Source organism: Plasmodium berghei, assembly GCF_900002375.2.
Source record: "Plasmodium berghei ANKA genome assembly, chromosome: 9".
NCBI classification, from domain to species: Eukaryota; Apicomplexa; class Aconoidasida; order Haemosporida; family Plasmodiidae; genus Plasmodium; species Plasmodium berghei.
The window spans coordinates 540,144-554,001 of NC_036167.2; the positions used below are offsets into that span (position 1 = coordinate 540,144).

Sequence of the window (13,858 nt, forward strand, 5' to 3'; positions counted from 1 at the left end):
GAAAATTACAATTTTTGTAAATACACACTCACATTTTCATCACCATTAATATTAATACACAGAGAACTCGTGTACAAATAAATATATATACTTATAATATTTTTAATTTAACCTAAAATTTTCGATTGCTTTTATATTTTTATAAGGTATATGTTTAATAACAAATTGATAAATGTACATATATGTATGTTTTGTAATAGTTTTTACATAGCAAATAAATACACATATATTCATGTGTATATGTTCACAATTTTGTATTTGCGTTATGTATACATATGTTTCAGTTAATTTCCATTATATTTTTGATTTTATAAATATAAACGTATTTTATATTATTAACTTTTCATCATAAAAATTAATATGTTTAGCAAATACACATTTATTTAAAAAATAATGGGTAAAAGTAAAAAATATATATATGCAACAAAAAAAAATATTGCAGCATTTACTAAATAAATGCAGCATATCAAGACAACAAAAACATTTGGAAAATATTAATATTCGTTTGGGAAAATTATTATTCAATTTATTTAAAATTATTTAAAAACATTTAAAAATATTTATAGTAAGAATACACATAGTATTCTTCACAATGGCGATTGTTTATGATTTAGTCGGGCAACACATTTAAATAGTAAATGGAGAGAAGAAAAATATATAATATAGTTTAAAATAGCATAATATATGATAATTAAGATGAAATATAATATATACGTGTGTATATATGATACTAAGAAACTAGTTATTGTAGCTAAAATATTATATCTATTTTTTGGTGTGTATGAATGAAGAAAAACGTTGCTATTTTCCAGTGTACACGCTTTAGCGTCCTATAATTTTATTTTTTTTATTCCAAAATTTTAGAAAAGTACTCTTAAAAAAAATAATAATAATGAAACAAATTCGAAAAAAATATGATAATACCGATAAATATCAAATTGAAATTATTTTATTGCATTTTTTTAAAGGGAGAAATATCTCCATACGAAAAAGCAAATATATGTTTGGTTTTGTGAAAAATAAACAAAATATATAATATATGGGAGAAATTATTAAAAAAAATATATAAAACATTAAAAGCATATTGATATGTACATTCGTAAAGCTTATTTTTTAAAAGTCACTTCACAGACAAATGGTAATAAAAAAGGGAAAAAATGTAATATGCCTATACTCCAAAATATTAATTAAAATAAAATATATGTATATATACGCGGGCATATGTAATGGATGTTTCCCTTAATTCAGTTTCAAATGAGTTTTCTTTTTTTTCAACTCCTCTTTGACAAATTTTTAATAGATTTAAAAGCATGGAGGGTTTTGCTTCTAAACTTTTCTTTTGCCATAATTGGTTTTAGAGCAACATAAGAATATGGTAAAGGCTTATTTTTTTTAATAATGTCTCCTTTCCCTTTTTTAGATTTATATGCATTTTTATCAGCTGTAATAAATTGATTTTTATTTCTTTTATTTATTGATTTGTTCATAATCTTGGATTTCGAATGCATATTTTGTTTTTCATTAATGATGTTATATTTTTTCAAAAGTATATCATCTTTTCTCTTTTTATTTTTTGTATTTTTTGTATTTTTTGAATGCGAATCTAAATTATGTATTACTATTTTTCCATCATTTCGTATTTCGATTTGTCCTTCATCATCTTCTGAACAACTAGAACAATAATTTTTCGAATTTTTATTTTCATTATTTGTATTTTGTTTAATAAAATATTTATCCCCGAATAAATTCTTGATTTCTTTTTTATTTTTTAATGACACATTTAAATTAGTTTTATTTTTCATAATAAAATCTCCTAAATTAATTAATATGTCACTAATTAGAGGATTCGATTTAATTTTTTGTATTTTCCCCTTAACATTTTTATGGATTTTATTTGACTTTGCCATAATTTGGGTTAAAGTTGTTTGTATGAAAGTTTTTTCTTTTTCCCCAATATGTTTGCTTACATTTTCAAAAAAAGTGTTTTCGATATTTTTATTTTTGTTGTTTTTGGTAATTTTATGCGATTTATTTTTTCTTTCTTTTTTATTTTTATTAATATCGCTGTTTTTTAAACTTCTAACTGATTCAACATCATCGTAATTGTTGATGTCTGAATCATATTCATTGCTTTGATATGAATCTACAGAATATGATTCATCATCATATTTCGTTGACATTATGTTAGAACTTAAATTATTTTCAGAAGAAATTTTGCTATTTTTATGATCCTTATGACCAGATTTTCCATTTTTCTGTTTATCGTTCATACGATTACGATTTAATTCATTTTTATTTTCGAAAGCATTGCTTATGCTATTCATTTTTTCTATCTTAATAAATTTTCTAAAAATCTGCTTACTTTTTTTTGTTAAATATGGCATTAGTGGTGGTTCATCATTTGAATTATCTATTCCATTTTCATTTATCGGGGAATTGATTTCTATATTTTCTAAGCCAGTTTTCGATGAATTAATTTTTTCAAATTTATTATTTTTTATTTCCTTTTCTAGCATATTATTCAATTTTGAAAAAAACTTTTGAACTATATATATATATGTTTTTTTGTTCGAAGCAAGATTTAACAAATTTGTTAAATTTTTTATATTAGACAATATAATATATTTATTAAATATAAAAATACTGGATAATAAAAATTTTAGGAATGCCTTCAACAAGTTTTTATCGCTATTATATGCACATGTTAAGAAAAGGTTAAATAATTGTTTTTGATATTCATATTCAATTTTACAATATTTTATTAACAAATATAATATGTGTATTGCGATTTTTTTGCAATTAATATCTTCTACTAATAATCCCGGTGTTATATGCAAAAATAAGCTTTTTATATTCGATTTTCCTATATGTATTATATTTTCAAATAAAGCTTTTCTACTTGTTTTGCTAGTAAATGTTTTGTTAATAAAAAATAACCATTTCATTATAATTGGCAAAATTTCAAAAAATATATCATAACTATAACTACTATCAATTTCTTTACATTCTTTTAAATACATTGTTAAATTGCTTATATATGTATATATTTTTTTAATATATTTATTAGTATTATAATTAGAAATATCATCAAAAAATATTAATATATTTTCTTTTTTCATCATTTCTGGTAAATTTTCTTCATGCATGATTCTTCCAACAAAAATGCTATTAAATATATTTATTTCATTGTTATTTATCATAAATTCTGTATTATTTTCATTAATATCATTTCCATTGTTCCAATTTCCTCGAGTGTTATTTTGATCTCTATTTTGCATTAACTCTTCTTTCTCCCTTCTTTTATTTAAAATTATATTTCCAAAATATCGAAATAATTCCGAAACTCCTTCAAATATTAAAAATTTAGCTAATTTGAATTTCTCAATTTCTATTTTCACATCTTTAGTAATTTTTTTTTTTCTTAAATTTTTTATCTTTTTATCACGTTTCATTTTTGTTTTTCTTTCTTCTTTCTTAATTCCATTTTTTACTTTATTACCCTTCGATTTTGTTATTATTCGTTCGTTATTTATTTTATCATTTTTTCCGATTTTTTCTTGCGTTAATATAATTTGACCATTTTCTCTATATAGCATAGAACTAGTATTTTGTGCATTTGGATAAATGTTATTGATATTGTTAGTAAAATTTTCATTTTCTGCATTATACTCATTTAAAGAACTATTATGGAATTCATTTTGATTGATTTGTGAACAAAATGTATTGTCAAAATGATAGGCGTTGTTATTGTTATTCATTTGGGGCCCCCCTTGTACTGAACCACAATTATTAACATTTCCAAAATTATGCCTATCGTTTTCTAATATGGTAAAACCAGATAACATATTATTCAATATATCATTAATTGCGCACATAGCTTTTTTGTAATAAATAGAACATATTTTCAATTGGTCAAATGTAAAAAATGGAATAACTATTTTTATAACATTTAATATACTTATTAAAGAAAAAATATCTTTTTCGACATTATTTTGTAATATTTGTTCTAATACTACTAATATATCATTAAAATTAAAATTTGAAGAAAAATGTAAACATAAATATATAAGACTTGAAAATGATTCTAATATATTTTGAGTATTTTCTTGAGCAACTAAATTATTTGATGGTGTAAATTTTTGCTGATAAGTTGATGTTAAGAATATTATAAATCTTGGTATGAAAATTTTTAATAAATTATCTGATATATGATTTAAAAAATAATTATTTTTTTGCAGATTTATATTCGTATATTTATACTTTACATTACTAATATGTTTATTTACATTTTTCATATTTAACAAAATATTTTGTCCTACATTTTTTTGTTTCTGATTCGATTTTATAGTAGAGGTATAAAAATTTGTTAAAAAATTTATAAATAATAATAATAATGTATGATCATTGCAATTTATAAATTTTGTAGCTAATATATATATATCTTCAATTTGAGTAGATATAAAATAATATAAATTTATACAATCATTTAATGCCCTAGAAAAATGTATTAATATATTTTTAATATAACTCAAAAATAACTCTTTCTTTATACTATGATTTGGTTCTTTTTCATACAAATTAATATAACACATTAATAAAGGATAAAAAAAATTCATCAGAAATTTAAAATTACCTCCATAATACAATTTGTTTGAGTCTTTTAGCATTCTATTTAAAATAAATATATCTCTATATATTAGCTCATTATATGTAAAAAAATAATTTTCTTCTAAATAAAAACATAACCCAATAACACGATATGATGTTGACAAGCAACTTACTAAACAATTTATATAACCTTTATTTGTATTACTTAAAATCAAATCTTTATATTCGTTTGAAAAATGCAAATCATTAATTTTTAATATTGAAATATAATTATTTAGATAATTCGTTATATGCATCTCTTTTTGGTTAGCATTGATACCTATATTATCATTTTTATTTCCATTCAAATTAATGAAAGCACTACTTTTTTCGTTTAATTTATCATTATCATCTTTTTTTGTATACTCATCTGATATTATTAACATATACAAATTCCACAATCTTGTAAAAATATTTTCATATATATTTTTGTGTTTTGTATTAAAATTTTCACAAAATTTATAAAATTCTTCATTCATATCATTTTTTTTTTTATACAAATAAATTATAACATTTTCATAATATACCATAACTTGTTCTAGTGATAAAAAAATTAATGGATGTATCACAAAATTTTCAATAGTTAATAATTTATTTAGTAATTGAAAACTGTTGAAAATAATATAATAGGAATATTCATATTCTGAAATTTTTATAAAATCTTGAGAAAAATATAACAAAACTATATGCTTATGAATGTCGTTTATTTTGCTAAATAAATTATAAAATGTAATAAATATATCATGTGTTAACACATTTATATTATCCTTTATTTCTTTCATATTTTTTTCAATATTTAAATCAACTCTATCATAATATGTTTTAATAATATTATTTATTTCATTTTTGGTATTCTTTATTTTTTCATGTATAGAAGAACTTCCGTTAATTATACTATCCTTATTTCCTTTTTCATTGCATAACAAATCCAAAACACTAGGCTCATTTAAATTTATAGTAGATTCATAATTAAAATTTTCATCTTCTATTTCTTCCATTTGATCTAAAAATTCACCTTTATTTATGTTTGAATTTTCTATGAAATTTTCCATATAATTACCGCTAGCATTGCAAAGATATTGTTGGTCAATAGGATAAGTATTTTCTCCATTTATAGTGGCCCCATTATTATTTAATAAAATGTTTGTATCATTATGTGTATTTGATAAAACAGAATCTGCATTAAAATTGCAACTTTCATGTAAGTTTTTTAATATACTAAATAAAAGTATCATATACTTTGATTTTATCAAAGAATGAATTTTTTTTTTTGAAAAAAAAGTATATTTATTTTTAAAAAATACTAATATCCAACGTAAAACAAAATAGCTAAATATTAAATAATTATCATCATAAGTATTATAATTAGTTTTTAAATTCATTAATCCTGTTATTAATTCAAAAAGTATATTCAAAAAATTTTCTTGGTCTATATTTGTAAAAATTGTAGATTCATTTTTATTTCCTTCCTTTGATTTTTCATCAATTTCTTCATTATTATATGTGTTGTTTTTTCTTTCATATTCCTTTTGATATATATTAAAAAGAGAACAAAAATAAAATAAGAATTTTATTTTGTACGTATAGGGAATAATGTGCATTATTGATTTTATAATTTTCATTAATTTATATAAAATATCAAAATTTTTGTTCATTTTAATAACAACTTTTAAATTTTGATATATATAATTTAAAAAATTCTTAGCCTGATATTTTGAACATATATGTATATCTTCATCATTTTGACTTTTTATATTTTCAGCAGAAAATCCTAATTCTTCTACTTTCATTAATATGTTTTCATGATCTATGCATTTTTTTAAAACATCATAAAGTATTTTATAATTAATTTTTTGCAATGCTTCATCATTATCAAAATATAAGCAACTTTTTATTATATCTATTTCCAATATTTCGATTTTATTAAAAAACAATTTATCCTTCAAATCTTGGGACTCTTTTTCATACATATCATAATCATGTTTATTCACATTATTTTTGTTATCGTTTAAATATTTTACAATTATACTTGTAATATAGTTGTTAGGAAAAACAGTACTCTTATTTTCTTCACCAATCCCAGTCTGTTTCTTAATAATAAACTTTGTTCTATGGGTTCCCCTGAATCTTTTTTTGGGGCATTTTTTGAATTTTTCCATTTAATAAAACTGTTTGTATAAAAAATCAATATATTTTTTTTTGTCGTTGTATTTATACTTTAACCGCGTTTTATGTTATATATTTTGACTTAAGTTTTAATGACTTCAAGTCTCATAATTTATTTTATTTTATTCTATTCTTTCTTTTGATAATAATATTCTATTAGGCGCAATGACAGGGACATGCCTTTGAATTAGCCGCCTTTAAATGCAAACATAACATATATTTATTTATGCATTTACTTATTCATTTCACTATAAGTTATATGCTTATAAATACTTTATTATATTTTGAAAAATATTTTAATGCTTCTTGCGCAAGTTGAATATATTATGCTAAAAAAAATGTAACCATTTATTATATTCATAATAAGTATCACAATATCTCTATTTTTAATAGGAAAGCCACAAATTATTTCAAATATATATACATAAAATGCGTTATTGAATCATATAATATGTATTATAGATATATAAAATTCTCCATGGAAAAAAATTGAATAAAATTGAATAAAATTAAATAAAAATATAATAATCGAATGATAATAATTATAAATAAAATAAAAATTAAATAGCAAGGAAAAATATAGAATAGTATATTATTGTTTTGCTATTTTTTTTTTTGCCGTTGTAAATTTATATGTAATGCATATTTACAAAAATATATTGTAACAAATATATATTTTCGGCCATTTATTTGCTTTTTCGTTCATTTGTAAGCTCCCCAATATTTTATTCACATTAAAAATTTATTTTTATTTTATTATAATTTTTTGTTCAGCCATTTAGATTAATTTTATTATTATTAATATGCTTAAAAAAATAAAAAATGTCCCATTTAAAAAAGCATTATATATAAAACCAGAGCGAACAAAAAACATAAAAAAAATATACATATTATTTTACATGCAAAATTGTAACAATAATACATAATATTGATAAGAGATATATAATATAATATTCCACAATGATATGAACAAAAAAACATATATAGTTTTTTTTTAATGCAATAAATTTAGCCTTATATAGTAGTTATAATTTGTTGTATATATATGAAAAAATGATGTTATTATTGGAGATATGAGCATTTTATAGTTTTATTTTTATTTATGAGCATTTAAAAATTATATTGGGACATTTTCTAATTATTTATAAATTCAGATTATATAACATGTTTTCTTGAATTGTTTGTGTCGCCTTTTAAACAAGAAAAATGTTACCTTAACTGCAAATGTTTATTTCATCAAATTAATTCTCATTACATATAGATATATAGGTAGGCTTTATAAAAGTACCTTAAATAAATGCTTACAATGTTGTAGAATGTGATTAACATTTTCGTATATCCCGAGGTTTATCGAAACATTTAGATCAAGACTTTTTTTGATTTGTTTACTATATTTTAAAAGGAAATGGTATATATATTATCTGCCTTTACACTATATATCATATAATAAAAATATGTAATTTTCTATATGTATATATATAAAATTAGTAAAAAAAACCTTATATAAAGTGAGGAATGGCATAAACCCCACTTTCACATGATAAACGGGTTATATAATTTATATTTATTTATTTTTCTACTATATAAAATGCATGATTAGCATTTTTCTTTTAATATTTTCATGTGGAAATTATGAATAGACATAAAAATTGAGGATATTAAATTAACATTGGTATATATGCTTTTTTTTAATTAAACCATTGTATTTTTAAAATTTATAAATTGTACCTTTAAAAATGGGGTATTAAAACAATTATTTTTTTTCTTATTTATATTTTTTCTTAAGGTAGTTATTTACTTGCTTTTATTATTTTCGCTTTAAAGGTACAAGTATTCTTTTGGGATTTCTGTGGCAATTTCTTGTGACATTATATGCATATTCATATTTACTAAAGTTCCAAAATATATGTTATAATATAAAAATGAATTAATAAATGTTTTTTCCATTTTTTCATATTTTTTGTAATTTTTTTTTTTTATACAAAATAAGTTCATAAAGATATGGTAAAAAGGTATAGCACCCTAATTTTATAATTTAGGTATTTGTATTTTATAAAATATGGGCAAGTTTTTTATGATTGCATTAGTCTTTTTTAAAGCACATTAGTTATGCATATTATGTATAGTTAATTGTGTATTGTATGATATATAATTATAATTACTATATACAAATTCTTAAAAAATTGCCATATTTCTTTTTTTTATACTTCATGATATCATCAGAAAAATAAAATTATATATATTTCGTTGTTTTCATACACATAAAAAATTAAATTTTTTAATTTTTTGTTACTCTCACGTGGGCCTCTATTTGCTATTTTTTCATTTCCCTCCCCATAGTTTTATAGTTACACCTTTTTTACTTTTATATTCACAAAAAGTGCCAATAATTCAAAACATAAATATATTATATATATATATATATATATATAATATCCATGGTTAATTTTCTCCATTTTCATATCTCCAAAAAAAAAAATAAATAAATAAATATATATATATATATATATATATGCATAATATAGTTACAACTTCATATATATTTCTACACATTTTTTATAAAAAAACAATGAAACTATATGGAAAAATACACTTCATATTACCTGTACTTTACCTTTTTGCAAAATATGCAAGTAGCTTATATACAAACGTAAAAGAAATTAAAACAGTAGAATCCCTTAACGAATTTGATGAATTGATAAATTCTCAAAAAAAATGCTTAGTTCAATTTTATGCTACATGGTGTCGAGTTTCCAGAGGGTTCTCTAACGATTTTATAAATATAGCAAAAACAGTCAAAGATGATATATTAGTTATAGCTATAAAAAATGAAGATATAATAAATAAATATAAAATTAAAACTTATCCAAATATACAACTATTTTTTACCAATGATAAAAAAGAAAAGCATATTGAACAATTTGATGGAAATTATAAAATAAAAGATGTTGTTTCATTTATATATGATAATATTAAAAATTACCGTTTAAAAGAGTTAAATATTGATGTTGGTAAAAAGGATAATTCAAATAAAAAAAATAAAAAAAATAAAAATAGTGGTAAAGTAATTGTATTAAACGATTCTAACTTTGATCAAAATGTTTTAAAAAATGATGATAATGTATGGTTTGTTTTTTTCTATGCCCCATGGTGTGGGCATAGTAAACCTATTCATCCAATGTTTGATGAACTAGCTAAAAAAACCTCGCATTTAAAAAATGCAAGAATAGCAAAAATTGATGCAACCGTTGAACAAAGAACAGCACAAACTTATGAAATAAAGCATTACCCTTCTTTCCGTTTATTTCCATCAGGAAATAAAAAACCACACACTGCTATAGATTATAATGAGTCTAGAACTGTTAATGATCTTTATCAATTTTTTTTAAAATATTATAAAGAAAAAAAAGAAATAATACAATTAACATCTCGAAATGTTTTTGATGAACATTGTGAAAATGATGTTTGCCTTTTAGCTATATTACCAAGTAAAGAAGATATTGAACCAAGTTCTTTAAAATCTTATATTCAAATATTAACTAGTGTAATAAAAGATGTTAATCATCTTCCTGTTACTCTAATGTGGACACATGCTGGAGATCAATTAGATATAGTTCAAAAATTAAATTTAACATTTGGATTTCCAACTGTTATTGCTATTAGTTTTTCAAAAAATGTTTATTCAATTTTAAAAGGAAATTATTCTGAACAATCAATCAAAAATTTTGTTATACAAATGATGACAGGAAAATCATCAGTTGACAATTTGGTTCCATTTAATGTTAATAATGTACCAAAAGTTGATCTCAATAATATGAATGAATACAATTCAGAATTATAAAAAAAAATATATATAAGAATCATCAAGCAATATTCATAAAAAAACATATTTTATATTTTCTTTTTCGATAAAAAAAATATTTATAATTATGCACTCCGTACATTATAAATCTTAAAAATAGGCATATAAGCTAATCATCACTTTCATCCAAAAATGTTTACAATTGTTTTTTTTATGTATATATATTCAATCGTTTTTTTATATATCATTGCGCAATTTATTACATTTCCTACTAGACTGAATATATATATTTTTTATGCGTCCAGTTTTTTTGACAATTATTTGCAAACAAAACGAACAAATTTTCAACGTTAATGTGAGCAACATAAGTATTCAACCGTCTTATACTCTAAAGCATAAAATTTGCGAAAGTTTGCCTTTTATAAAATATTTTTTGAATATATATATTTTAATTTAATTATTAATTTTATAATTTAGTATTAGTTTGGTTAAAAAATACATATAGATAAATATTTTTAAATCTTTATATATATTTTTTAAATTAAATATATAAATATTATTTTAAAATATGCAAAAAAAAAAAATAATTGTGATTGAAACTAATTATACATATTTGGATACATATATGCACTCATCACCATTTATACAATATCCCTATATATCCCCCAAATTATCCACAATAACGGTGTATTTTCATAAATTTTATAATATATAACACAACTTATATATAAATAGCTTTTCTTCAGCTTGTTTTACTCTTGGTAATATGGGGAATACGGCACAATGTGGTATTTTCGAGTGTTTCGACATCGCAAACCTTTAGATATGTATCTTTATATATATTGTTTTGTTTTTTCTTGATCATTTATGCATTATCTTTGTTTTCTTCTGCTTTATTTTCCGCTGTGTTTTGTTCTTGTTGGGAACTTTGTTGAGCATTATTTTTGTACATTTCTTGTGAAATCGCCCATGATTTTTCTTGTAATTGTTTAGTTGCATCTTTAATTGAATCTAAATTATCTGAGGTTAATTTTTCTCTTAATGCTGAAATTTTTTGTTTTAATTCTTCTTTGTCAGAATCTGATATTTTATCTTTAAAATCGTCAAGTTGTTTTTCTGAGCTATAAATTAATGTTTCTGCTTCATTTTTTGAATCAGTTAAATTTTTTTTATGTTGATCTTTTTCTCTATTTAATTCAGCTTCTTGAACCATTTTTTCGATTTCTTCTTTACTTAAACCACCACTACTTTGGATAGTTATTTGTTGTTTTTTATTTGTCATTTTATCGATAGCTGAAATGTTAATAATTGCATTTGCATCTACATCAAATGTGACTTCAATTTGTGGAACACCTCTTGGGGCTGGTGGTATACCAACTAAATCAAATGAACCTAACATTTTATTGTCACATGCCATTTCTCTTTCTCCTTGAAATACTTTGATACTGACTTGAGTTTGATTATCTGCTGCAGTTGAAAATACTTGAGATTTTTTGGTTGGAATAGTTGTATTTCTATTAATTAATTTTGTAAAAACACCACCTAAGGTTTCAATACCTAAAGATAAAGGTATAACATCTAATAGTAATAAATCTTTTATTTCTCCTTTTAATACACCTCCTTGTATAGCAGCGCCTAATGCTACTGCCTCATCGGGATTAACACTTTTTGATGGACTATTTTGGAAAATTTCTTTTACTGTATCTGATACTTTTGGCATTCTTGTCATACCTCCAACTAATATAATTTCATTTATTTCATCTTTTTTAATATTCGCATCCTTTATACATTTTTCACATGGTTCAATAGTTCCCTTTAATAAATCATGGCACAATTCTTCTAATTTAGCTCTTGTTAATTTTATTTGTAAATGTTTTGGTCCTGTTTGATTGGCAGTAATAAAAGGTAAATTAATTTCTGTTTGTGTTTTACTTGATAATTCTATTTTTGCTGTTTCAGCTGCTTCTCTTAATCTTTGTAAAGCTAATTTGTCACTTTTTAAATCTATATTTTCTTTTTTTTTAAATTCATTAATAAAATATTCTAATATTCTTTGATCAAAATCTTCTCCTCCTAAAGATGTATTTCCATTTGTAGCTTTTACCTCAAAAACACCTCCTAATATTTCTAAAATTGAAACATCAAATGTCCCTCCTCCTAAATCATAAACAGCTATAACTTTGCCATCACTTTTTTCTAAACCAAAAGCTAAAGCAGCTGCAGTTGGTTCATTAATAATTCTTAAAACATCAAGCCCTGCAATTTTACCAGCATCTTTTGTTGCTTGCCTTTGTGAATCATTAAAATATGCAGGTACAGTAATAACTGCTTGGTGTACTTTTCTTCCTAAATAATTTTCAGCAGTTTCTTTCATTTTTTCTAAAACACATGCACCTATTTGACTAGGTGAATATTTTTTTCCTTGTGCTTCTATCCATGCATCACCATTTGGTGCTCTAACTATTTTATAAGGTAAATTTTTTTGCTCTTTTTTTGTAGCATCTTCATCAAATTTTCTACCTATAAATCTTTTTGTTGCATAAACTGTATTTTCAGGGTTTGTGATCGCTTGTCTTTTTGCAACTATACCAACTAATCTTTGGTTATCATTAGTAAATGCTACAACGGATGGTGTTGTTCGAAAACCTTCTGCATTTTCAATAACCTTTCCTTGCTTTCCTTCCATAATAGCGACACAACTATTTGTTGTACCGAGATCGATACCAATAATGTCACCAGATGCTCTATTATGATTCACTTTACTTGTACATAATTCACGTATTTTATTTTTTAGTGGATTTCTCTTTAGGCATGTTTCAACGATTTTTGCGAGACCATTTTTATTAAAGGAAGCCATTTTTTCGACAATTTACTATAAAAAAAAAATTATATATTAAAGTAATAATTTTCATATATAAAGTATGAACATATATTTCGTACCAATATCATTCACACAAACATAATCATAAATGTGCTCATTTGTGTCTCTATGACATATATCACATTCGTGGGAATTTTGTGATAAACATTTTTTTATATGATAAATTCAGTGAACAAAATAATATATCATATAAATATATAGCAAAAGCATACATTTGGATATAAAAAAATAAAATATAAATATATAAATACAATATTTATATAATATAATTTAACACATAAAAATTTCACTTAAAAAATTATATAACCAATATTAATAATACATAGGCAATTTTTATTTGTTTAAAAATAACATAACATACA

The 13,858-nt window shown here is 22.0% G+C and overlaps 3 protein-coding genes across 3 annotated transcripts; 1 reads left to right on the forward strand and 2 right to left on the reverse strand.

Moving 5' to 3' along the window:
• Window positions 1–1,271: 1,271 nt before the first annotated feature.
• PBANKA_0914200 (conserved Plasmodium protein, unknown function) lies at window positions 1,272–6,806 on the reverse strand (the record flags this gene model as incomplete). Its single annotated transcript, XM_034564724.1, has 1 exon — window positions 1,272–6,806. The coding sequence occupies one exon, from the start codon at window positions 6,804–6,806 to the stop codon at window positions 1,272–1,274; it is 5,535 nt and encodes a 1,844-aa protein (XP_034421493.1).
• A 2,576-nt stretch (window positions 6,807–9,382) lies between these two features.
• On the forward strand, window positions 9,383–10,654 carry PBANKA_0914300 (protein disulfide isomerase related protein, putative; the record flags this gene model as incomplete). The annotated part of the gene is made up of 1 exon (XM_034564725.1): window positions 9,383–10,654. One exon carries the CDS (start codon window positions 9,383–9,385, stop codon window positions 10,652–10,654), a length of 1,272 nt encoding a protein of 423 aa, XP_034421494.1.
• Window positions 10,655–11,480: 826 nt separating this feature from the next.
• On the reverse strand, window positions 11,481–13,472 carry PBANKA_0914400 (heat shock protein 70, putative; the record flags this gene model as incomplete). The annotated part of the gene is made up of 1 exon (XM_034564726.1): window positions 11,481–13,472. One exon carries the CDS (start codon window positions 13,470–13,472, stop codon window positions 11,481–11,483), a length of 1,992 nt encoding a protein of 663 aa, XP_034421495.1.
• Between the last annotated feature and the right edge of the window lie 386 nt (window positions 13,473–13,858).